The sequence below is a fragment of the Culex pipiens genome, unplaced genomic scaffold (genome assembly GCF_016801865.2).
Source record: "Culex pipiens pallens isolate TS unplaced genomic scaffold, TS_CPP_V2 Cpp_Un0003, whole genome shotgun sequence".
NCBI classification, from domain to species: Eukaryota; Metazoa; Arthropoda; class Insecta; order Diptera; family Culicidae; genus Culex; species Culex pipiens.
Window position 1 is genome coordinate 711628 of NW_026292820.1, and position 26229 is coordinate 737856.

At 37.1% G+C, this 26229-nt stretch overlaps 2 protein-coding genes and 1 long non-coding RNA gene across 7 annotated transcripts in view; 2 read left to right on the forward strand and 1 right to left on the reverse strand.

Annotated features, from left to right (window-relative positions):
- LOC120424220 (scavenger receptor class B member 1) overlaps positions 1-26229 on the forward strand; it is a 130258-nt gene that overhangs the window by 56891 nt on the left and 47138 nt on the right. The window lies entirely within an intron of this gene.
- LOC120424225 (uncharacterized) lies at positions 11-12734 on the forward strand. Of its 2 annotated transcripts, XR_005606350.2 has the most exons (7): positions 12-1074; positions 1152-1268; positions 3506-9916; positions 10120-11372; positions 11434-11555; positions 11730-11917; positions 11973-12733. It is a non-coding gene; the product is annotated as an uncharacterized LOC120424225 (long non-coding RNA). The 2 variants fall into 2 exon arrangements; XR_008212683.1 differs by having other exon boundaries at positions 11-1074; positions 3506-11372; positions 11973-12734.
- LOC120424223 (uncharacterized) lies at positions 12909-14354 on the reverse strand. Its single transcript, XM_039588279.2, has 2 exons — positions 13213-14354; positions 12909-13157 (listed from the first exon to the last, which is right to left on the reverse strand). The coding sequence occupies exons 1-2, from the start codon at positions 13583-13585 to the stop codon at positions 13102-13104; spliced, it is 429 nt and encodes a 142-aa protein (XP_039444213.1). The 5' UTR covers positions 13586-14354; the 3' UTR covers positions 12909-13101.

Below are 26229 nucleotides of genomic sequence, written 5' to 3' on the forward strand. Positions count from 1 at the left end.
TGACAAAACGAAAAATTCCACGAGGACAGTTAAGGTGAGGGGGGTTATAATTTATTGATTTATTGGGAACGACAAATTGTTTGTTAACACTTTTGATTAAGTCAGGAAAGATACTTTAAGAAATTAAACAAAATAAATTTGACGCCGTGACAGATGTTAATGGTCATATTCGGGTTCAGCGACCCCAAATTAGTTCAATTTGATCGGCCACAAGCCTGTTACATGTTGTTTAAAAATACTTGAAGGTTCTCTCTTCGCCATATTGGACGCCATCTTGGATAACACGCTCCTGGGCAGAGACGCATCAAGCTCTATAGGCTCTATAAAAACTCCTTACCTGCTCTGTATGGTAGAACAGAGCTAAGCTCTGTATGCAGCGAACAGAGCCAGCTCTGTATGGGGAAAAATAATATTGATTTGCATATATCTCAAAAAACGATAAGTTTTAGAAAGATGACATGTTCTAGAAAGTTGATGGTACTAAAAGGTTCTATATTATTCTCTTAGACGTCACTACAATTTGATTGATTTTAGTTGTGCAAAACAAGAAAAAACTATTTATTTTCTAAGATAATGGGTATAGAATATTTTTGTTTTCGACAAAGTTGCTCAACTACAAAAAATGAACAACTCTCTCGAAGAAACCAAAGCTCTATCTTCAATAGATACCGAAATAAAAAATCAAAACTATTTTTAATATAAATACTGCTTGCGACAAACACAAAGCGACCGCGTCGTACGCACAGGTAATATGAAGCATGTTTGGTAGAGATCGTCTGAAGTGAAAACTTCCCACTCAGCACCGCTGTTTGAAAAATGTCGCACGTCGTACGAGTTGTCGCACGGTTTTGATTTTACCGTTTCGATATCGATTGGTCGAAAGGACGAAAAACGTGCGACACACACTCGACATGCTCGACATTGTTTTTTCTATCGATTTACCTTCAATTCGACGTCGATTATCGTCGACGCAAACAGTTTGACAGTTCTCTTCAGTTGATCTTGTTCGGACTTGATCAAATCAGAAAAACAATATTGTTGTAAAGGTTCGTGAGGATTTTGGCTGGTTGATTGGTAAGTTGTGTTCCTTTTTTTGCTGGAAAGTTCCGGCCGGAGTGGGCGAGCGGATAAATCATAACATTATGTTCCAGACTTCCTGATTTCAGCCTTCGCGACGGTGGAAGAGAACGTGAAACATCGTTAACCCGGCGGATCATGCCGGAAGATGGGACGGGAAGGAACCGGTCTGCGATCGAAAGCGGATTGGGGTGAGTCGTGTTTTTTTAAACGGTGGAGGTGTGCCGGGAGGAAAAAAGAGGACGATGGAAATGTGCGTGGGGGAGGACAGGAGGGGGGGATCCAAACCTAATGCAATCACAAATTCTAAACAATTAAATAATTAAAAAAATAATTCTTGAATTGTTCAATTCTACGAGCCAAAACTTTTTTTTAAATCTCAAACACAAAAATTCTGAAATTCTTTACTTCTGGAATTCTAGTATTCAAAAATTTTACAATAATTAAGTAAAAATTATAAAACTCTAAAATTCTGAAACCTGGCTCAACTCGAGGGGGCAGCATGAAGTTTGTGGGAGTAGCGAACAGCTCTAATTCTCCATACAAACTTTGGAGAAAACCCATTCGGCTCTGTCCAAATATTTTTGAAATTTTTGAAAAATACAAAGTAAACATGTTTTTGGGGTCCCCTTGGATTGAACCTGCGCAGAAACTTTGTTGGTCGGTGTTATTTATAAAATCATAAAATTATAAATAAATAAATAAATTATTAAATAATTTAATTAATAAATTATTAAACTATTAAATTATGAAATTATGAAATTATGAAATTATTAAATTATTAAATTATTAAATTATTAAATTATTAAATTATTAAATTATTAAATTATTAAATTATTAAATTATTAAATTATTAAATTATAAAATTATAAAATTATAAAATTATAAAATTATAAAATTATAAAATTATAAAATTATAAAATTATAAAATTATTAAATTATTAAATTATAAAATTATAAAATTATAAAATTATAAAATTATAAAATTATAAAATTATAAAATTATTAAATTATTAAATTATTAAATTATAAAATTATTAAATTATTAAATTATTAAATTATTAAATTATTAAATTATTAAATTATTAAATTATTAAATTATTAAATTATTAAATTATTAAATTATTAAATTATTAAATTATTAAATTATTAAATTATTAAATTATTAAATTATTAAATTATTCAATTATTAAATTATTAAATTATTAAATTATTAAATTATTAAATTATTAAATTATTAAATTATTAAATTATTAAATTATTAAATTATTAAATTATTAAATTATTAAATTATTAAATTATTAAATTATTAAATTATTAAATTATTAAATTATTAAATTATTAAATTATTAAATTATTAAATTATTAAATTATTAAATTATTAAATTATTAAATTATTAAATTATTAAATTATTAAATTATTAAATTATTAAATTATTAAATTATTAAATTATTAAATTATTAAATTATTAAATTATTAAATTATTAAATTATTAAATTATTAAATTATTAAATTATTAAATTATTAAATTATTAAATTATTAAATTATTAAATTATTAAATTATTAAATTATTAAATTATTAAATTATTAAATTATTAAATTATTAAATTATTAAATTATTAAATTATTAAATTATTAAATTATTAAATTATTAAATTATTAAATTATTAAATTATTAAATTATTAAATTATTAAATTATTAAATTATTAAATTATTAAATTATTAAATTATTAAATTATTAAATTATTAAATTATTAAATTATTAAATTATTAAATTATTAAATTATTAAATTATTAAATTATTAAATTATTAAATTATTAAATTATTAAATTATTAAATTATTAAATTATTAAATTATTAAATTATTAAATTATTAAATTATTAAATTATTAAATTATTAAATTATTAAATTATTAAATTATTAAATTATTAAATTATTAAATTATTAAATTATTAAATTATTAAATTATTAAATTATTAAATTATTAAATTATTAAATTATTGAATCGAAAATTTGACAAACACAAAATTATTATCTACAATTCTTAAATTTTATTAATTCTTATGTTTTGAAATTCTTAATTTCTAAAATTCTTAACTTCTAGAAATTTTAAATAATTTGAATATTTTCGCCAGGTAGCAAATAGGAGAAATTCTCGTATGTTTAGCAAAATAAGCACTCGCTTCTGATTCCATCCAATTTACTAATTTTAACTATTCAAACAACTAATTTTTCAAAACTTTTGATAGAAAATTGCTTGCTCACTTCTTATTGGCCGATTTATCATTTGATTTCAGTTGAAAACGCTTTTTATGAGCTGTAATTGAATGTCAAAGTGCTGATATGGCAACATTAAAGGCACGCTGGAATTAGATGCTGTTCCCCTAGTTATAGTATTTTTTTTATTATTTAATTCATTTCAGATCTGTATCAAACAGTCTCCAAACAGGACAATGAAAGTGTTGGTGGTGTTTGATTTTTAGAGAATGTCAAAATCGCCATTATCAATACTAAGACCTGGAAAAAAAGAACAAACTTGCGGCCGAGTACAACCTCTGAGTGAAAGCGATGGAGGTGAACGAACTACTCACGGGGCAGCACACGAATTCTACCGGATTGGCCATCATCAAGCGAAATTTGGAAAATTGTGACTGCAGTGATAGTGAATATTTGGAAAACAAAGTGCCAGGCCAGTGAAAACTAATAGATATCAATAAAAATCAGCAAAACAACAAATAAAATGAATTTTATTTCGAAAATAACCTAAAAATTCCGAAATGACAGCACACGACAATAGCACGACATCCTAAATAACAAAACCGTGCGACGTCGGTCGAATGTCGTACGACAATGTCGAGCAATTTCGATGATCGATCGCACGACAAATACGACATTTTGGTGCAAAAACGTATGACATTCGTGCGAATGTCGCACGACATTGTCGTGCGACGTCGTACGATTGCACGTACGACAAACGACGGACGTCGGACGGACTTTTCAGTCAGGGACGTTCCGTTTGAATTCCGTTTAGAATTCCGCCTGAGCGAAAAAAGTTCGATTCTAATTCTAAACAGTGTTCGTTTTAGATTCTAAACCGCATTCCGTTTCAAACGCAACAACCGGTTCCATTTGAGTTTTCGCCGCAAATCGGTTCAAGCGGAATTCAAACGGAATGAACGGGTTGCTTTTGACAGCTGCTTCTTCTTCTTCTTTTTTCATTCTGGTTTTCTTTTTTTGTTTTGGTTGAATTAGTATTCAACCAGAAAAAAATGCCTGAGTGTTTTCTAAGGTTTAAAATATTTTATTTACAAAGAAAAAAATAAAAACAAAGCCCAAACCCAATAAACCCCTAAAATTATGTTTAATTTCATAAAGAGATTTTAAAATAAAGCACACCGTGACCAAAATGATACAGATCTTTTCTACCATCTCGGGAGCATTCCGAAACCACCACGCGGAATCTTTTTTTAGAATCGGGTCATGAACATCGGCTCCAATATTCGTTATCTGCACGAACTCGACTCGACCTCGCTCATTGGGGCAACCACGAGTTAACCGATTGACCTTCGACCTTTTTGGCTTGCAAAATCTGGTCGGTTCACGGAGTTTCTCCAGTCGGTTTGCATCAGGCAGCTGATCCTTTTCCGGCTTTGGATCAGCTAAGTTTTGGTCCTCCAGCTGCTAGACTTCTGTGAATTGGCGCTTTCGTTCTGCAGCAGGTTCCCCAGCAACGGTCTGGTCATCGCGACGTTCCCATCAACCGACTGCAGTGGTAATCAACGTGGTGCTGGCGATCCAACGCTTCTTCCTGCTGGGCAGCGGCCGCCACCAGCATCCGGACACTCGCCGATTCCAAATCAACTGGAGTTAGTTTCCTGAAGGTTCCTTCGCCGGTTGCCAACGGCCTTGGCGTCGTACTGGGGCGTACTTGAGGCAGCTCGTCAACGAAGTCTGAATTGGAACATCGAACAATAAGATCCGGACAAGTTACTTACCTCCTAAAAAGCAGCAAAAGTTCAACAACAGCGGCTGCTTTTGCTGCCCCCAGTGGGGGGCTTGCGTTGAAGAATCTGCTACGGCTTGGGAAGAGAATTTTGGGTGAATGACCAATAAAAAGGGAACCTGAAACAAAAGAACAATTAAACGATTTTCGTGAACGAATAAGTACATTGAATTCAATACGGTAACTAAATCTTCTTGAAAACATTAAAAATACAAATCTTACCATTTTGCGCAAGAAACGGACGAACTTGATGCGACAAGTCCAAAATTAACCGTCCTTCACCGTCGTGACGTAGTTTTTGACACTTTGCACTCACACGACCATCGCAAAGCCGTTTCGGCGAATCGCGGCGAAATGTCACCGAGGTTCCACCGTACACCAGTAGGTGTCGCCCTTGTTCAAAAATGGTTAAACGGAATCGAAACGGAGTCCAACCGGAGATTCCGTTTAGAAAATTTCGAAGCAATTTTCGAAGCGGAATTCGAAGCGGAATGAACCCGTCAAGCGGAGAACTGTTTGATTGGGTAGTATAGCAGAGTGTTCATAGAGAGTTTTTATGTTAAATGCTCTCGTCTGGATGGTCGAAAGAAATTTCAGATATAATTATACAAATTTATAAAATTATATTCTTTTTATTGTACTGTTAAGAAATTAGGATTAGAAACAATAAAATTATTTTACAGCTATTTTTGTGTTTGTCCCGCCCGTGTGGATCAATCGTACCGCGCACTGGACTCACAATCCAGAGGTCACCGGTTCGAATCCCGCGGCGGGCGCTCTAATATTCTTTGTGCACTCAACCGGCGGTCGCATGATTTTGATGCATGGCAGCATGAAAGTATATCAGAATCTGCATGAAAACTGTCCTCATGCATTTTTTGCGATATAGGGGTATGACATTTTTGCCCGTTACCGACAATTATCGACATTACCGACGGCAGATTGATTGTATTGCAGAAAAAAAAACCTTAACAGAACGAGGATTGAACCATCAACTTCTAGGTTGCTGATCCGACACGCTACCACCGCGCCATGGACGCTGGATGAATGGTGAGGGACAGAGCGCGAACATAATGTTCTCTCTAGATTGTTGCTCGGGGACGCGCCAGCATTCTATGTGTTGGTGAGAACTGCAGATCGCTGACGTGTTTACACGCGGGCAAAAATGATCTATGGGCTTGCTGCAAAAAATGTAATAAAATATAACATTTTCTGCAGCAAATTCACTGTTGCAGATTTTGAGATATATTTTTCGTTTGGGTGTGTAAATATGAGTATTCGGCGTCGTCGCTCCGTGCCATACTTTCATACACTTAGGAGCCCAGGGCGGCGAAGTCCTTGTAGATAAAAAGGAAGACACTAGTGGTTGGTACTAGCAATGGTGGCTGACAGCCAGGGATGGTATTTTCTCGTTTCCTCGCCGATGACGAGGGCTTTTAGATAACGTCCCTCGCTCAAATCATAAAATTTTCGGCGTTCTCCCAAAACTGCATCAAGAGAGCGAAGCGAAAACGACGCCGATGAAATAGCGAGCAACGAACAAACCGATTCGTAAGACGGAAAAAAACTCTCACACAGCCAGTCCCCTCGCTCAAAAAGCAAGAGAAAGAGCAATCGTGAAATTCTCTCTCCCGTAAGCCCTGTAGAAATGAGTTTATTTGTGTGCGTAAGCTCCAGTGTATGTATACAGCAATTTCGTGTGCGTGTCTCTCCGGTTGGAACGATAGTTCCATCGGAGCCAGCGATAGGGTATATCTCGTCGATGTGATGGGCTTTCGATATTCGCGATAGCATGCCGACCATCATTCGGCTGCGAAAGAGAAGAGAAATTTTAAGAGACGAGGATCGCGCCGAAATATGCATCAATGATAGTGCGATGGTGATGGTTTACCTACCCTGCCGACAGCTATAAAGTCAACTTCGTTTTTTCGTTTTTCGTTTATGTTTGTCTTGATAAAACAAATGTTCAACAAAATTACAAGTTTCGTGCAACAAAATAAGAAAATAACAATTTCAAATACGCTAGTTCAAAAAAACTAAAGCTTCTAACGATTATTTTAATTTTATAAAAAAAAATAGTTAAAATCTTTTTAAACTTTTACAAATTTTCATTAGGAAACTTTGCCATTTTATTGAATTCAACAGAAAAATAACTATATTTTCCTTACTTTTCAAGCAAGATTACAATTAGAAAGTTTCAAGCTCAAGCTCAATGGCAAAGTTTCCTGAAGAAAATCTTTATAAGGTTAAAAAGATGTTAACTGATTTTCTTTTTATTAAATTAAAATAATTGTTAGAAGTTTTAGATTTTTTGAACTTGCCTATTTGAAATTGTTATTATCTTATTTTGTTGCACGAAATTTGTAATCTTGTTGAACATATGTTTTGTCAAGACAAACATAAAAATAGCTGTAAAATATTGTTATTGTTTCTAATCCTAATTTCTTAACAGTACAATAAAAGAAATATAATTTTATAAATTTGTATAATTTTATCTGAAATTTCTTTCAACCATCCAGACGAGTGCATTTAACAAAAAAACTCTCTATGAACACTAGGGTGACTTGAAGTTGCATGGGAAAATTTCAAAATGGACTGATTCATTCAGAACAGGCATTTTCCAATCCCATTTGGGCCCCCAAACAACCCCCCAAAATTTGGGAGCGATTGGATTTGACCGGCTTTCCGCAAAGCGATTCAAAGTTGTATGGAAATGTGTATGGGAAACCCCTCTTTTTTACATTTTGATTTTTATAATTTTAATTTTTCACTCAATTTAAAAACTAGCACCGTAGAAGTATAGTCCTGAATGTCCTCTAAAACTTTCCCGAAGAAAGTATGGTCCTATCTTTCTTCTGGAAAATGATAAAGAGTTTTTAAAAGAGGCATTTCAGAATAAGTGCTGAAAATTATATTTCTTGCCAACACTGCCAGTACTTCGGTAGATATTTCGAAATCTTCTTTTTAACGTAATAAGGAAGCATCCTAGCAAAATGGTGTCTTAGGAAAAGTTTTTGTATATGAATGTGGCTTTTATTTAAAATTATTGACATGCAGGGTGACACACCTACAGGGTGTCAACCAAACCCTAATTTGTACTGGTGACCTTTTAAAGCGTTGGTGTCTTAGGGAAAGTTGTTAAACTACTTAAAAAAAAAGCAAAAAAAAGCAAAGTAATCCACTTTAACGACCCCCGGGTCTTTTGTGGTCTCTGTTGCAAGTTTCTGCTCATTTCTAGGCGTCCGAAGGTTATGTGTGGTGAGTCACCCAAAATCTCTTTTACGCAAATGGACCGACGTTTTACTTCCCCATCCGATAGAAGGCGTGATCAGGCAAATCTCGACTCGAAAAATGCCACCGGGTCCGTCTGGGATTGAACCCAGGCCATACTGGGGTTCAGAGTCTACCACGCTAACCACTAAACCACCGGACCCGGCTAAACTACTTATTCCAACAAATTTTGACATGTTGGAAGACAGGGTGGCACATCTAGAGGGTGTCAACCCATTTCTAGCTTCTAATTAAGACCTTTTTGATCACTGTAAAATGGGCGAAAAGGGTACAAATCAAACAAACTCTTCGATCAGTTGTATTTTTTCTGTAAATTGCTCTATAAAATGAAAAGAAGCTGAATAATGGAATTTGTTCTGTAAAAATGTTCAGGACATTGGAGCATACTCTACAAAATCGGCCGATTTCGACCATTTTTATTATTTTTTTATTTGGCTCAAGCTTTGTGGAGGCCTTCCCTATCACCAAAGAAGCCATTTTGTGTTATTGGTTCACCCATACAATTTTGGCAGCTGTTCATACAAAAATGGTACGTAAATATTAAAAAAAAAAATCTGTAACTTTGTAACGAATGTCTTTGCACGATGACCAGCAGCAGTTTTAACACCACGTGCCGCGCCAATCTCTGGGAAGAGAGACTACTGAGGCTTGTTCTAGAATCCCGGCAGAGACTCTAAACTACACAGAAAAAAAAATCGGGTAAATTTACATCATTTATGATGTACAAAAAGTGCACGTCATTAATGATGCGAATTTACATCAAATTCATTTGAAATTTAAATGCCATCCGATGTAAACTTTTCGAACAAATTGGTCCCAAAACATGTAAATTTCCGATAAAACTAACGTAAATTCACAAAAGCCGAAAAATTTTTTTGCCCGTTGAATCTAGAATCTGATGTAATTTTCAAAAGCTTTCGTGAATACCGGTCCAGAAAGATTAAATTGTTGCTTCTTTTTTGATCAAAATAGGTTTTCTTGTTTGACCTGAAGTACACAGAAAAAAAAATGTAAATTTACCCGACACTGAAACCATGCTTTTATCGTAAACATGCTCAATGTAATTTTGAAATTCAATGTAAAAAGTTGTATTGCATTTAAACAGCCCCAATTTAAAATGAGATTAAACGTAACGCACAAATATCATGTAAATGAATGTTTTGGATTCGCAAAATCTAAAATTTGAAAATATGAAAAGCATGTAATTGCACTTTTGATTTAAAAATTTGAACATTTAAATTAAATACCCCTTAAATTTCAATTTGTTTCGCAAATGATAGCTCAAGTAGAAGACGAGAACAAATTTGCTGATGTTTGTTTGTGCGGAGTGGAATAAAGAGGTCAAAGGTAAATAGCTGGATTTAACATTTAAAACAATAATCTAAGCATTTGTTTGTTGACTTTCATATCATTTAGATGGAAGTGGAAGTGTTGGTGGTGTTAGAAAACTCATTTGCAAGAATCGTCTGGTGTTCGTCGATATTTCAGAAAATTTGAAATAAGTCTTAGCATCTGATATAAACAAACAGTTGTACTCAAGGTAAAAGTTATATTCTAGCAAAACAATGTAATTGGGCCAATCTCGATGTGTAAACAAAGAGTCCATCCTAATGTAAACATCAACTGACATGAGCAGGATACTCTTTGTTTACAATTCGATCATTTGCATTGTATTGCTTGATATGATAAGTGCATTAATTGTCGGGATATTGAATAATTATCAAATTCTGATGTTTTTTTTAGGAATTTGGAGACAACTCAACTTTAAAAACATGCACCAAATGTAAACATTCAACTTTCGCAACTCCCCCAGCGTACGTCATACAGTACAAACTTGCGGCCGGATCTCTTCCGGCAAAATCCGGTATCTGGATCGGTATCCGGCGAAATCGTCTTAGAGTTCTCTTCCCGGTGCTATAACATTGGCTTCCGGACGGTCGGTGGTCCTGAGGAAGGCCGACATCAAGAATTGTTGAACCAAAACCAAGCCGTATCGGCCCGGCTGGCCAAGAAACTTTCAAGTAATGAATCCAGATGTTCCCAACGGGTAAATGTTGGTCCTCTATGGCGAGGGGTGGAATTGTTGCCTTGAACAACGTTTTAGATCAGCGGCGCTTCTTCCGCAGCTCCGTCACTAACCCAACGCAGTTTTACCTGTTTTTAGTTCCGCCGCTGATTCCCTTAGCGATAAGATGTCTTTTTCCGGATCACGACAGCCCTCACCTTGCGTGGTTCTTCCGTGTACTGTTCCGAATAATGGAAAATCTGTAGATAGGCCATGCCGGTTCCTGCCTTGAGCTCGTGACTTTTTCCGGTGGGAAGTCGGGAGAAAGCAAACATCACGAAAAGCGGCACTTGCGATAGCAAAATGCTGTGATCGGGTGCCAGTGCCCAATTTTGATAGTTTTAGAAAGATTACTTCAAATCAAGGTAGCCCAACTATTGTTAACACACAACAATCAACGATAAAGATCAAAGCTGCGCTTCTTCACCACCATGTTTTAAAGGTTTTAAAAAGTAAACAAGCCAAGCACGGCACGCTGCGGGAGAAGTAGTAGAAATTGCGAAAATGATGACAAAAAACTTACACGTTTTCGAAGAGTTACTTAGTATACAGCACTCGAACTCGATCTTAAGTCAGTATTTTTCTAGAAACGTGTTCTCTCTGGTGGTTGTCTTGGATACTTAGTTCTCACATTAACCGCAAGAGGGAAGAGGATTTTAGCAAATTACACGTTTCGGATGTTTAACTTTTTAGAGACTGATTGTTACACTTTTATATAGGGTTTTAATGTCATCTTCGGTAGCTTCTTTGCAACCTTCGTGAAACGTGTATGTTGTTGTTTTGGTCGAGTGTTTTGGTCTGTTTTAGATTTTGAATTATTTTTTTCTTTCAATTCTTACGTTTTTTTTAGGAATTGTAGCATAGAATCTGATCTGAATCTGATAATGATCAAATTCTAACGTGCCATTTGTGACAACAGGACCACCATTAAGTAAATCTTTTTTTTATGAATCTCTTCAATTTAAATATGAATATTTTTAAATATTTTCCAGAAAAACGGAATACAAATTAAATCGAAGAGGTCGACCCGATAGTTTCACCGCTGTTCGAAGATGACGGCGTATTCTTTATTTTGAGAAAGCCAGATCTTTCATTGAGCTGTTTAAGAAAGCAAGTGAGTAATTTTGTTAAACTTTGTAAAGTGAGCTCAAATTTACATGAATGTGCTTAAGTACTTACATATTGTACAAAGCAGCAAAGACAGATAAAAGATCACAAAAATGCTCTTAGTGAGCTTTTCAACTGAATTAAATTTTCAAATTAATAAAACAAATTTGATTTATTTCAGATGTGACGGGAAAATTCTCCAAATGTCGACTTTTTCATCACTGATTCGTCACTTTAGGCCAATTGTACCAATCGTGGCCTTCAACATCATGCCGGAAGTCTTCTCGTGTAAAATGTTCAACTATTCTATGAGCGACACACTCTCGGCAATCCTTAGCAAGACATATGACGAGCAGTACGGTGGCAATGGTAAGTTTATTATGATATAAAAAAGAAAATTAAAAACATTTTCCCTCTTCAATAGCCCGACATCGAATCCGTAACGCTGCGGAGCTCGACACACTGCGGGGATTGCTATCTCGATCAGATCGTCGAACATTGTCAACCTGTTGGACCGACCTCTTTACCAGCTTCTACAACACGAAGGCGATGGCGACGTAGTGTCGACGTTTCACTGTTGATTTCCAGGATCGGCCCGCTGGTCAATTTTACCTTGGTTGTGATCGGCTCAGAACACGGTACGTTCGAATGACGTCTAAGAGGCTCAAGGTGATTGCCGACTCGAAATCCCCTAGGACGTTCAAAGCAAGTGTTACACCAGCCAGCATAAATTCGACCGACCGGTTGAACTATGGTTAAACGATGACGTTACTAATAAAACCGTGAGTAATAGTAGTATGTGATTTCGTTAATTTTCAAAGCAAACTTTGTATAACTGTAAATTAGTCAACAAAATGCTACTTATTCAGAATATGCTCACGACCGATATGATAGTTTAAGTGACAATACGAAACGGTTTTTTTGCTGCTTTAAACCCGTTGAATTTAGATTCTGATAGACAGTTTTCAAAAGCATTGATTTTGAGTTTTGTGTTGAGCACTTACAATTACACGCTTTGTTTAAGTATTTTGCGTGCTTACACAAATCGTAATGCTTTTGAAAATTACATCAGATTCTAGATTCAACGGGGTAAAAAAATTTCAGCTTTGGTAAATTTACGTTGATTTCATCGGAAATTTACATGATTTCAAGTTCCTTTTCGTTCGGCCCGTTTACGTTGGATGACATGTAAATTTAAAATGAAACTAATTTAAATTAGCATCATTTACGACGTGCACTTTTGGTACATAATAAATGATGTAAATTTACCTAATTTTTTTTTTTCTGTGTAGAACAAATCTTTCTGTACCGTGATACAAAAGTTTTTTTAGTTGCATCAAGTAATAGATTCAACGGAGCAACTCTCGCATGCTTTTTTAAGGGAGTGATAACTACAATGCGGAATGTACTCACCTGAAAGAATTGGTTAGGGTTAGGAAACGACAACTTGGTTGAGGCCTAATTACGGCATTATATGATCCGTTGCTTTTCCTCCCATTGCTTTCGAGCGAATTTTCCAAGTTATCCGGTGAGTTCGAACCCATCAACTCCTTCTAGGATGGCGTAGGGGATGCCCCAACGACGTCCACGATCACTGTAGCAAATAGTTCTGTAAAAAAACAAACAATTAGGGCAAAAACATCACAAATTATAAGCTCGATTACCTGTTAGGTGCTGCTGGATCTTTTGTTTTCCACCAGTTAAGCCGTTGTCGTCGGAACAAAGACACAACAATCGGCACTGGGAAGTATCGAACCTTGTGGACCAGTTGGCGAACTGGCCACTGGCTGCACATTTCGAATCCCCCGCCGTCCGAGTTGTCGCCAAGCTTGGCTTGCGCGACCGGTTTTTGAACAGCACCTGAGCCTTTATCTTGAGCCAGTGGAATTCGGCCAACAGCTGTAGGGCTTTGCTGTCGTGCTCGAACGGCAGATAAAACAGGTCACACAGCAGCATGATGTCGGCGCACGTTAGTTCCATTTCGTGGGCGTTCCTGAAAACGAGTAGAGTTGAGGCTTGCTGCAAATGAAACAACATGTACGACCTATTTTATAATTAAAACAATTTCACACGTTTCAATGTGAGTGAAACTAGTAAATGTCGTCAAAACTTTCATCAAACATTTTTAGAAATATCAAAAAGACGTTCAAGTTTGCCTTTGGTAGAATTCTGTAATAGATGCAAAAAAAAAGTTTTCTTTATTAATTTGCAAGTCACCCTCAATCTTACATTGCACTTCATAAGGGATTCGAACTCATTACAGTTAGATAACGAATCTGATTGACTATCAACTGATTCAGGCAGACAAAATGTGGAAATCGGAGGATCAAGTTTGCAGCAAATATTTTACAAAGCTTTCGTCGATCAACCCACCCCTCCACCATTATTAAAAAATTGACTCGAAAAACCAGGAGCAAAAATATATTTTCAAAAAAATTAAAAAAATAATTTAAGAGCATTCAGCTGAAATTAATTAAATATGCATTCCTTTGCATTTAAAATCTCTTGAGCATGTTTGGGTTTGTTAAATTTAATTTGAATTTTAGTGAATTTTCGATGAAATAAATTAATGTTGTTTCGCTTTTTTTGAAAATAATGATTGCAGGTTAACTATACGAAAGCTTAAAACATTTTCCAAAAAAAAATTTTCATTGAAATGTTGAAATTCTGGATCTCAACGATTTTTCATTAGCCACACTTAACTTATGGAAGAATTGTTCAACATGTAATGTCACCACAATTTTCGAAATATAAAAACAATTTTTTTTTTTGAAGATGCAAGTACATTCAGCTAAGAACTTTTTTTTTCAAATACCAGAAACAACAATACCGATAGAAACTCGTTATTTTGTGGTTCCTATTATTTTGAAAAGATTTTTTTTAAATAACAGAAATGTCTGATTTTTTCATTAAAATATTAATCTTCTCATTGAAAAGTGCCGGCGACAAAATTGGGCGAAAAGTTCACCGCCCGGAGATCGCGAGTTGGCGCGAGCGAATGAACACCGCGAAAAAAGATTCGGGGGTGCATTGGGGTTAAATGATCATTTCGTCATTCGGTTTAATTAAACAATAATTATTTTTTCGTAAATATAGCTACTTTGATGCGATGTAATTCATTTTTACAGTAAATTAGGCATTGTTACATCAAATTTGACCTTTCAAACGCACTAGAATGGCCAAATTTTAAAACATCAATGTTTGCCAATTTGACCGTTTTACCCCCAATTCCCCTTGTAGAACAAAAGAAAAGTTCATCCGCGGTCTGTCAGCAGCGCGCTGTTTTGTTTGCTGGATCAACATTTGGAAATGTCGAACGTTGAAGGAAATCGCTCAAAAAATGGAAATTAATCGATTTCAAATGTTATGGCCGCAAATGAAAGGTAAGGGTGGCTAATTGTTGATTCCGATCTGTAAAACTAGTTCTGGCGAGGGTTCTGGGCACTGCGGCAATCGATTTTACCGGCGGGTTGCTTCCGGTTGCATTTGATTTGAGGAGAAGGTTTTTCAATCCACCAGGGGCTTGTTCGGGGGCAACAGTTTCGGTAATCCGGAACTTCCGGTAAGTTTCATATTTGCAGTGTTTAGCATGAAAAACAAACTTAGACCAATCTTTCAAGTGTGCGCTCTTTTTGAGGAGGGGGCGCATCCGAAGAAGAGCGCAACTCGGGGGAGCGTTATTTCGGGGTTTGAGCGCAAATCGAAGGAGCGTTATTGCGGGGTTTTGGCGTAAAATGGGATTTTCTTTTTTAATTTTATTTACAATTAAACGAAACATTTATATAAGGGGTCATCCACAAAACACTGATAATGGGCCATCCTCAAATCTGGGTGTCCAAGAACTCCCGGATGTCATGGCCTAGATAGCTACCTGATCAACGGAGGTCTATATGGGTGAATTAACCATCGGTATAGCTTCAGATAGCTTTAGTGAACCACGATGGATACCCTTCGCCATGTTGGATTATTATGGGTCCTCCAGGAACTCCCGGGAGTTATGACCTGATGATTTACCTGACTTCCGAGAGTTCCTGGGAAACCCATAACAATCAAGCATGGTGCAAAGTGTCTATCATGGTCCACTGAAGCTTCTTGAAGCGATACCGATGGTTGATATACCCATATAGTTTCGCGTTGATCAGGTAGATCATCAGGTCATCACTTCCTAGAATTCTTGGATGATCGATAACAACGTACCCCAGAGTATCTATCGTTGTTCACTAAAGCTACCTGAAGCCACACCGATGATCAATTCACCCATATAGACAATAGGGTCCTAAAGCCCTGAGTCAATTGTTATGTTCAACGGTAAAAAAAAGATTAAAACCCATTTTTGATCATTTTTTTTTTCATTTAAATGCAAAAAATAGGACAGGACAACATTTTTTTGATGAATCAACTAAGGTCCACTTACAGTATGTAAAAAAAGTATTTACACCCCTTGGGCACTATGCACATTTTGTGATGAAACATGTAAAAAAATTAAAGTTTGACAGGAACCTAGTACTACGTTTTGTTCAGAAACTCATGCCAAACATTTTGCTTCAAAAAGCTCATGAAAAGATGATTTCTATAAAAAGTTATATAACAAATACTATTACGAAAATAAAAAAGGTGCAAAAAAAGTTTGTACACCTTTCGAAAAATTTACATAAATAATGTTATTTGTTGACAAATCACCATAAATCCAGTCTCCCAACTCCAAATAGGCATCCTTGACTGATTAAAAAAATAATTTGGATTGAATATAAAGTTTACTAACCACTTAGTATAAAAGTATATATAACTCTGGAAATTCTATAGAAAACTTATCTTAACTTAATTTTGAAATCTTCTAATTCAACTAAATGTCAATATATTACCATAGAATTGCAAAATAAACATTTGGGAGTGGGTATAACACCGTTTTGGGGGTCTATGTATCGCTAGAATAGATTTTTCGTTGGAATTTCGTAACAACCCGGAATTACGTCGTCGGAAAATCCGCCGGCATCCGAACCGGTCCACAATTCACAAGTCAACCTATGTGGAATCGGAAAGGGCATAAAATTTCCGATCTTTTGATACCCAAACATCTAGGTTTTCTTTAAAACCTACGTTTTTAAATACCTGGGCAAAAAGTAAGTTTGATCCACGAGAACAAAAATTACGAAATTCCATACATTTTTGACAGGTTGCTCAAACGAAACCATAACAACGTTTTTGCTTAGGTATTTAAAAACGTGGGTTTTATAGAAAACCTGGATGTATGGATATCAAAAGATCGGAAATTTTATGCCCTTTCTGATGCCACATAGGTTGACTTGTGAATTGTGGACCGGTTCAGATGCCGGCGGATTTTCCGACGACGTAATTCCGGGTTGGTACGAAATTCCAACGAAAAATCTATTCTATCGATACAAATACCCCCAAAACGGTGTTATACTCACTCCAAAATGTTTATTTAGCAATTCTATGGTAATATATTGACATTTACTTGAATTAGAAGATTTCAAAATTAAGTTAAGATAAGTTTTATATAGAATTTCCAGAGTTATATAAACTTTTATACTAAGTTGTTAGTAAACTTTATATTCAATCCAAATTATTTTTTTAATCAGTCAAAGATGCCTATTTGGAGTTGGGAGACTGGATTTATGGTGATTTGTCAACAAATAACATTATTTATGTTAATTTTTCGAAAGGTGTACAAACTTTTTTTGCACCTTTTTTATTTTCGTAATAGTATTTGTTATATAACTTTTTATAGAAATCATCTTTTCATGAGCTTTTTGTAGCAAAATGTCTGGCATGAGTTTCTGAACAAAACGTAGTACTAGGTTTCTGTCAACATTAAATTGTTTAGATGTTTCATCACAATATGTACATAGTGCCCAAGGGGTGTAAATACTTTTTTTACATACTGTAGAACGAGCTGTGATTTTTTTTAAATTGATTTAATATCGATTTTAAATCCTTCTCGGTCGTACAAAGTGTCATTGTACTCAGAAAAATAAGCTTTATCGTTGTGAACAATAATATCACAAATGTAAGCTTCACCTTTGGGCCCAATTGAAACCACTAGCGTGCACAGGGTGGGGCAACATGGGGCAACTGCCCCACCATCCTCAGAAATTTGTTCTACATTTGGTCAGGGGGTGTCCACAAATTTATTTATTTATTTATTTATTTATTTCATCTTCGGCACTCGCCGCACAGACAACAACTTATGTCCTATTTTTAATCCTAGTTTTAAATACACATTTTGACATTCCAAACACAAACACATCTGCTACATCATTAAACACTCGACAGCAAGCACTAAGGGGACTATAAGAACCGACGTATTTTTCAAAACTTCCATATTATTGCCCCACCTTCCTCAAAGAGCTGGGCACGCTAGTGTGAAACATATCAAACGAAATATTTGAAACCAAACCTGCACAACAACAAACAAACAGAGAAATGAGGCGCTAATTTGGATTCAACAAAGTATTTAATTCCTTTCGTTATTGCAAATCGACTTTTGATTGCATTTTCAGATTTGTATGAAACCTTGTCCATTGATGTTTTTTATGACCAAAATAGTTATTGTGCACTATTGCCTCATATTCTTCATACAAAATGGTGTCTGTCTATACACAAGTGCTGTGAATGTTTTCGCAAATCTGTATCTTGAGATAAGATTTTCTGAATACCAACCATTGGCAAAGTTTTAAGTTATGACCAGGATTGAATTAAAAACTTTTTTTAGTCTAAAAAAGATTATAGTTACAATGGTTAATACACCCACACCCAGAACTGGGCATCGGCATACGAGAGGATTAAGAGCACGATTCGGTAGTAAAATGCTACTGTATGCGGACGGAGAGGATAAATCCCGAAATTACCGTGAGTACTTTACTCATGGGTTCATTTTCCAAAAAAGTTCATCTATCAAAAAAAAGTACCGGTACCGAGATTCGAACCCAAGACCTTCGGCTTATTGAACCGTGCCTTTGCCGTATAGGCCACCATGGTTCGGTGACTAAGTGGTGGTCATTTGTCCATATAAGCCACTCAATTGGATGAACTCGTCAATGAACGAATGAACTCGCGAGAGGTCTTTACTCACGCAAAATAGTACTTTCCTCACGTTTATTTTCGGGAGGACTTTCCCCTCGTTCTTTAACTTTGGGTGCATATAGACCCCAGTTGATTAGGTAGATCATCAGCATGGCTTTCTACCTTAGGTACTCGCGAGTGTGTAGTAGTGCGGTTGTCAAAATCGTTATATCTGACTCTCTCACTCCACTGCCACTGACATTGTTTATGTTTTGCTTTTCCTGGCACGGTTCATTGTTCGTTTGTTATTGTTTTGGTTTTAGTGGCACGGAGTCATGCACTCACACTAATGCAAAGCAAGATCGTGAGTACCTATGATATACAGCCTTGGATCATCAGGTCATAACTCCCGGGAGTTCCTGGAGGACCCATAATAATCCAACATGGTTCTTAGAAGACTTATAACAATCCAACGTACCCCAGTGTCTCCATCGTTGTTCACTGAAGCTACACTCAAACCCCGATGGTTTGACACAAGCTGTTGTCAGACGAACGGGGTCACTTTTTAGTTTGACACCCCTTTTACACGGAGTTCACGCACACTACCAAACGTGTGTTTTGATAGTGTGCGTGAGCGCCGTGTAAAAAGTGACAGTTCGTCACTTTTTAGTTTGACTTTGACCAACCAACGGGGTACAAACTAAAAAAGTGTCCAACGAAAAAGTGACCAACCATCGGGGTTTGAGTATATACCGATGGTTAATTCACCCATAAAGACCTCCGTCGAGACCTCCGTTGATCAGGTAGCTTTCTAGGCCATGACATCCGGGAGTTCTTGGATACCCAGATTTGAGGATGGCCCATTATCAGTGTTTTAAAAAAGAAAATCTCATTTTCCGCCAAAACCCTGCAATAACGCTCCTTCGGTTTGCGCTGAAACCCCGAAATAACGCTCCCCCGAGTTGCGCTCTTCTTCGGTTTGCACCCCCTCCTCAAAAAGAGCGCACATTTGAAACATTGGTCTAAGTTTGTTTTTCATGCTAAACACTGCAAATATGGAACTTACCGGAAGTTCCGGATTACCGAAACTGTTGCCCCCGAACAAGCCCCTGGTGGATTGAAAAACCTTCTCCTCAAATCAAATGCAACCGGAAGCAACCCGCCGGTAAAATCGATTGCCGCAGTGCCCAGAACCCTCGCCAGAACTAGTTTTACAGATCGGAATCAACAATTAGCCACCCTTACCTTTCATTTGCGGCCATAACATTTGAAATCGATTAATTTCCATTTTTTGAGCGATTTCCTTCAACGTTCGACATTTCCAAATGTTGATCCAGCAAACAAAACAGCGCGCTGCTGACAGACCGCGGATGAACTTTTCTTTTGTTCTACAAGGGGAATTGGGGGTAAAACGGTCAAATTGGCAAACATTGATGTTTTAAAATTTGGCCATTCTAGTGCGTTTGAAAGGTCAAATTTGATGTAACAATGCCTAATTTACTGTAAAAATGAATTACATCGCATCAAGTAGCTATATTTACGAAAAAATAATTATTGTTTAATTAAACCGAATGACGAAATGATCACTTAACCCCAATGCACCCCCGAATCTTTTTTCGTGGTGTTCATTCGCTCGCGCCAACTCGCGATCTCCGGGCGGTGAACTTTTCGCCCAATTTTGTCGCCGGCACTTTTCAATGAGAAGATTAATAACGTAATTTATTTTTTTTACAATTTTTTTTTGTAAATTTGGCCCGCAAGCTCATTTGAGCTTCCAATTTGGCCCGGCCTTCAAAAAACTTTGAGCACCCCTGATCTACGGTCATGCCGCTATTCGCAGACCCATTCTGGCCATTCTGGCCATTCTGGAACCAGTTACCGGTGGTCTCTTGGGGACACTTCCGGAATATGAGAGAAATTCTATCATCCGACATATCAAACTTCATGAAATTGAAAACTACCTTAATCTACGGTTATGCAATTGATCGCTGACCGTTGGTTGAAATATCTATGAATTACATCGGATGATAGGGTTTCTCTCATATTCTGGAAGTGTCCCTAAGATGCCACCGGGAACTAGTTCCAGAATTGCCAGAATGAATAAGCGTACAATGGCATGACCGTAGATTGACACATCCTTCCAGAAGTGTAGCCAGAATTTTGGGCCGGGGGGAGGGGGAGGGGGGTTTGGGCTTGAACATGATATTTTCTTCTTTTTTCTTCTTCTTCCCTCTCTCCCATATGTCTTCCAAAAAAAATCAGGGGGGGGGGGGTTTGCCCGAAGCCCACCCCCTTAGCTAGGTGCCTGCATCCTTCAATTCCATGAAGTTTGATATGTCAGATGATAGGATTTCTCTCATATTCCGGGATTGTCCCAAAGGGGCCACTGGTAACCGGTTCAGGATTGGCCAAGATTGGTCAACGATCAACGGCATGACCGTAGATTGCCATATCTTTCAATTTTATGAAGTTTGATATATCGGATGATAGGGTTTCTCTCATATTCCGGAAGTGTCCCCAAGAGGCCACCGGCAACCGGTTCCAGATTGGCCAGGATGGCTCAGCTAATAACGGCATTACCAAAGATGGACATATCTTTCAATTTCATGGAGTTTGAAGTGCAACATGATGAGTTTCCACCAAAAAAGTCAAGTTGGCCGTTCATCGGGTACCTGGGAACCGGTTCCAGGATACCCGGAAGTGGCCACTAACACTCCAGAGTGGTTCTGGCAATCGTGTATTGTATTTTTAGTAAGTTTTATGGATCAATTTCAACCATTTTGAGAGTATTTGTATCACATATATGTGTAAAACATTAAAACATGAACTTTTCGGATGTTCCGGATTTCCGGAACCGGTAGGTCACCTGGCCCTGATATTAATATTTGTGGTCAAAGTACAGGTAAATGCCTGTCTAATGCAACCCGGAGCATCCTGATTGGCTGAAATTTACCGGAGATACAGGTCGTCAAAGTTGGGGTCTCAAAAAGGTCTTTTTTCGGTTGTAGCCGATTCCCGTGGCCACCGGTGTCCAAATCCGGTTTCCCATGTCGGTATCGAAAAGGGGACGTCCTAAGCTTTCATTTGTGACCAAAAGAACCGGAATCGGTCAAAAACTGGAATTATGACGATTTTTTTAAAGTTTGGGGTCGACGGACCCCAATACCTTATGTGGGAACCAGCAAATAAAAGAAGCATCCTCCCTGATGTAAAGGGAACTCCTTCCGGATGTTTTTGCCGGCTCTGACTATCGGAAGTCCAAACAGCATCCTCCCTCTTGCACAGGGAACTCGTTCCGGATGGTTACGAAACCAGCAAACATCATCCGGAAAGAGTTCCCTGCGCATGAGATGATGCTGCCGGATTTTTTTTGCCAGCTCCGTGACCATCCGGAAGGAGTTCCCTGCGCTAGAGGAAGGATGCTGTTTTCAGAAAACTGGGAAAACCATTCTCATGAACAGTCAATCCTTCAGTAGCCGGTTCCGTGGCCAGTAAACCCGGAATCCAGGCCATTTTTTACGATACTTACCGGATTTTCTATTGCCGCAATCCAACTCCTTCTTAATTTTTGCGCGGTTTGGTCACTTCGACCGACAAAAGACGAAAAAAAAACACATAAACAACATTCGAACATAAAAACTGAACAAACTTTGTTTTGAACTTTGACAGTTCCAAGTTTTAGTTGCGTTGCTAGCGCGTTGCTAGATTTGGTAACTCGCTCCCAACCGACGCGTTACGTTTTAGTTTAGCAACCCATTTAGCAACGACCGGTGTGGGAGCAAAGTTACTAACACGCGTTACAAAACGCTAAAACCGGCCTAATACTCACGCTGGTAAGGTTGCTCTTAGTGAAGTGTTAGTCGCGAATCATAAGAGTTGAAATTTTTGAGAATGAGAAGTGATTTTTTTCGTAAACACTGGAAAAGAACAAATTTTGTTGCCGCTGGAGGAAAGCTTTCTTGCGGAAGATTGCGGGCTAACAAGAGGCTTCCTGCTCCTACTGGTCAACATGAACAAGTCTTCTGGTGAATAAGTTTCTGCGGAAAATTCCGGGTGTTACGGCTGGTTGAACATTCCAAAAGGGGATAAGGTAGAAGATGCATTGAAACAAGAACCATATACCTGGCCTTCAGAACCGGCAGTGGCAAGAGGAACAACCTTGACTAACTGAAGGCGAGACGTTCAAACACCACAAACAATCGGAGCAAATGATTCGTCCATCCGGATGCTAACTTAAAAAAAGGAGAATGAAAACTGTTTGGTTGGAAAGTTAAATTAACTCGCCACCCTGCCGTGTAGCATAAATTCTCTTGCTATAATTTGCGTACGCACACGGCAGGGTGATGGTAGTGGTGTAGTGTTGGTTTTGTTGATCGTCGCGATCACGCGCACCGTCACACTATCTTTCGCATTCCTTCTCACACTGCTTGGTCAAAATCAGAAGAAATAAATCGTCGTCGCGGTCGGATCGCGTTGAGGAGAAACTTTGTTTATCTTTTGGACTTAGCGAATAAAGTCTCGGTCGGAGGAATAAAATTGTAGTTTTTGCTAAGTAAATGTTATTTTCTGTGATATAGATTTAAGGTTTCTTGTATTGTATAAATTGTGAAATAAACTTCTTCTGTGTTGAACCTCCGAGGAGGCAGGAGGCCTCTCGGAGCCTGAAAACCACCGTGTTTTATTTGTTCGGTGAGAAAAGTCTGCGTCCGCCATCGTCCCTGAAGCTCCGCCGTAGTTCGTAAGTTGTTGGTTCCGGCAGTCCCGCAAGGAGTTAGAACACAACGTAGGGACTGGCCGATTGGGCCGAACATTGTGGTGCCCCACGCCTCCTGCCTCCTCGGAGGTTCAACACAGAAGAAGTTTATTTCACAATTTATACAATACAAGAAACCTTAAATCTATATCACAGAAAATAACATCACGAAGATAAACAATAACATACATGACAGACTATACTGTCAGCCTACTAGCGCTCCCAGCGGTCAATGAGGGAAACACTGCGTGACCGGGGGTAATACAAAATATGCCATAATAGGGTCTGTGACCCAACATACATCCTGGTCACGGCACCACAATGTTCGGCCCGATCGTCCAGTCCCCTACGTTGTGCATTACTGCGGGGACGTCCGGAACAAGAAACGAAACGATTATTACGACGGCGGACGAAGACACCACTGGGAGGACGGTACAATAAAATAAAACACGGCGACTTTCTAAGTCCCGATGAGACGACCGGTCTCATCGGGTATCAAAACGCAACAGAACGTATATTTTCACAAATATTACAAACAACATTCAAAACAATAACAAGTCAAGCAGACGTCAGCTGCCACCACTGACGTCTCTTTCGTACTCACCCCCCCGTGCGACGGGGGGTGATAAATAATCACCGATAATAGGGTCCGCGACCCAACAAAAACATTCAGTATCTATTATTAAAATTTACCGGCCTCCCGTAACCGTTGTCAATCAGCTGGAACACGAAGCATTCCTGACTAATCGAGATGTAGTTGTGCAAGTGAATCCGGGCTTGAGATTGCTTCAAATAGGAAAACTTCCGGTCAATAATTGCCGGTGCCGTCAGAAACATTTTAAAATTGATCGTCGGCTGGAGGCTGCTTCGTATGTTAGTATTTGATTTGGTAATTGTCAGCAAAAACCACTGGTCAACAGACGGCCTTTCATCCAGGCATCGTTTGCGGCTCCGAAGTGGCCCAGTTAAGTAGCAGTCCATTTTCCAGAACGTCTTGATAGAGTTTAGACCATTCCGGTGAGACCAGCTGTAATGTAAACAACAATTTATTTTACCTAATTTGAATCAACTGAACAATTCAAAGTAAATTGTTCGTTCACATCAGAATCAATTTAATGTTTGTTTACATTACCTGAGTTCATATTTTACAATTCAAGTCATTTGCAAGCACTTTTAGCAAACATCAAAACAACTCCACTTCCATTTCACTACGCATCACAAATTGAACTGGTTTGTTTTTGTCATCCACTTTAGTTGTCATTCGCGAAAACAAATTTCAACGCTTTTTGACTTTACGTTTACACAAATTTACATCAAAAGTACATTTACATGCTTTTCATTTTTTCAATTTATGATTTCTCTGAAACAAAATTTTCATTTAAATGAGATTCATGCATTAAGTTGAATCTCAATTTACATGCAGGTTCTTTAAATGCGATCTACCATTTTACATTGAATTTCGAATTTACATTGATCACGTTTACGTTTTAAACATGGTTTCAGTGTCGGGTAAATTTACACTTTTTTTTCTGTGTGCGTCTGCATCCGATGTGCCTACCCAAAGGCGTATTTCTGTTTAAAAACATCCCCAAATTTAAAGTTACCTCCACCATCCTTCACATCACTCGAAACACTTGAATGAATGTTTTGGTTTGGCCAGCTGTCATTTTTCAGTGAAGGTTGAAATTGAAATTTACATGCTTTTCAAAATTACATTTAGAAAATTTTACATCAGTTTTATAATTTACATGATTTTTGTTTTCGCAAAATGTGGCAATTTTAGATAATTTACATGAGATGCGTCATTTACATTCGATTAGATTTTACATAACATGGTTTTACATGATATTTAGCCATTTACATTAATTTTAAATTTTACATTAACCAGTTTTACATTTATTTTAAGGTTTACATGAAGTGTAATTTTACATATTTTTTCTGTGTAGTCTTTTTGGATGAAATATTTTTTAAGTTGTTATTTAAAAAAACGATTTGAGAAAATTTCAGAATTTCACGCCGTCTACGAAATCGTCAAAAATTACTAACTCTATATTAGTAATTAAACCAGGGTATTGATTCAATTATGTTCCATCAGTGCGAGCGGTTGGTTGTGTTTGTTTACAAAGTGAAAAAACAGGATTGTGCATGCAAAAATATTGAGTGAAGGGACGCGCTGGACGGGGGGGAATCATTCAATTATGTTCCATCAGTGCGAGCGGTTGGTTGTGTTTGTTTACAAAGTGAAAAGAACAGGATTGTGTAGAATCCGATTTGCGATGCCTTTCCGTTGGGTCGCAAGATTTTTCGTGTCCGTCGTCATTCGCAAAGTTAATCAGTACCTCACTAAACATCAATCATTTAAAGCTCTTGAAATCATCTCAAGTTAAAAATTACACTGTTTAACCCTTCAGTTTTAATTACAAATGATTTTGGTTCTATCTTTCCACAGCCGGCTGTCTAAGACTAAACCATTTCATTTAAAATTTAACAACCGATAAACGGGAAATGTCTCATCCGCAGCATCCGATTGCTTGCCTTGAGAATAATACATAATACCCTTCAACAAACACTATGATTTTGGGTCGCATCATCAAACCAAACACCCTATCCTACTAACAAGTTTTCAGGTTCCTGGTGCTCGTGGGGTGTAAGCACAGAGTAAATCAGCTGCCCTAGTAGCATCTTGCGCTAACTAACATTCCCGTCCCTTAAAATCAAGGTCTACAAACTGACATGGCGGGCGCCGTTGGTGGCCAATGACTGTTACCTATTCGCAACTGATCTACACAGAAAAAAAAGTGTAAATTTAACGGTCATGTAAACCATGTTTTATACGTAAACATGCTTAATGTAAAATTGAAACTTGATGTAAATCGTTGAATATGATTTAAAGAGCCATTATGTA

Bases quoted from the DNA above. Each gene is read 5' to 3' on its own strand.
- LOC120424223 (XM_039588279.2), bottom strand. From the start codon at position 13,585: ATGTTGTTTCATTTGCAGCAAGCCTCAACTCTACTCGTTTTCAGGAAC. The intron at 13,158-13,212 runs GTAATCGAGCTT...GTTTTTTTACAG, and splicing joins GATCCAGCAGCACCTAACAG to AACTATTTGCTACAGTGATC.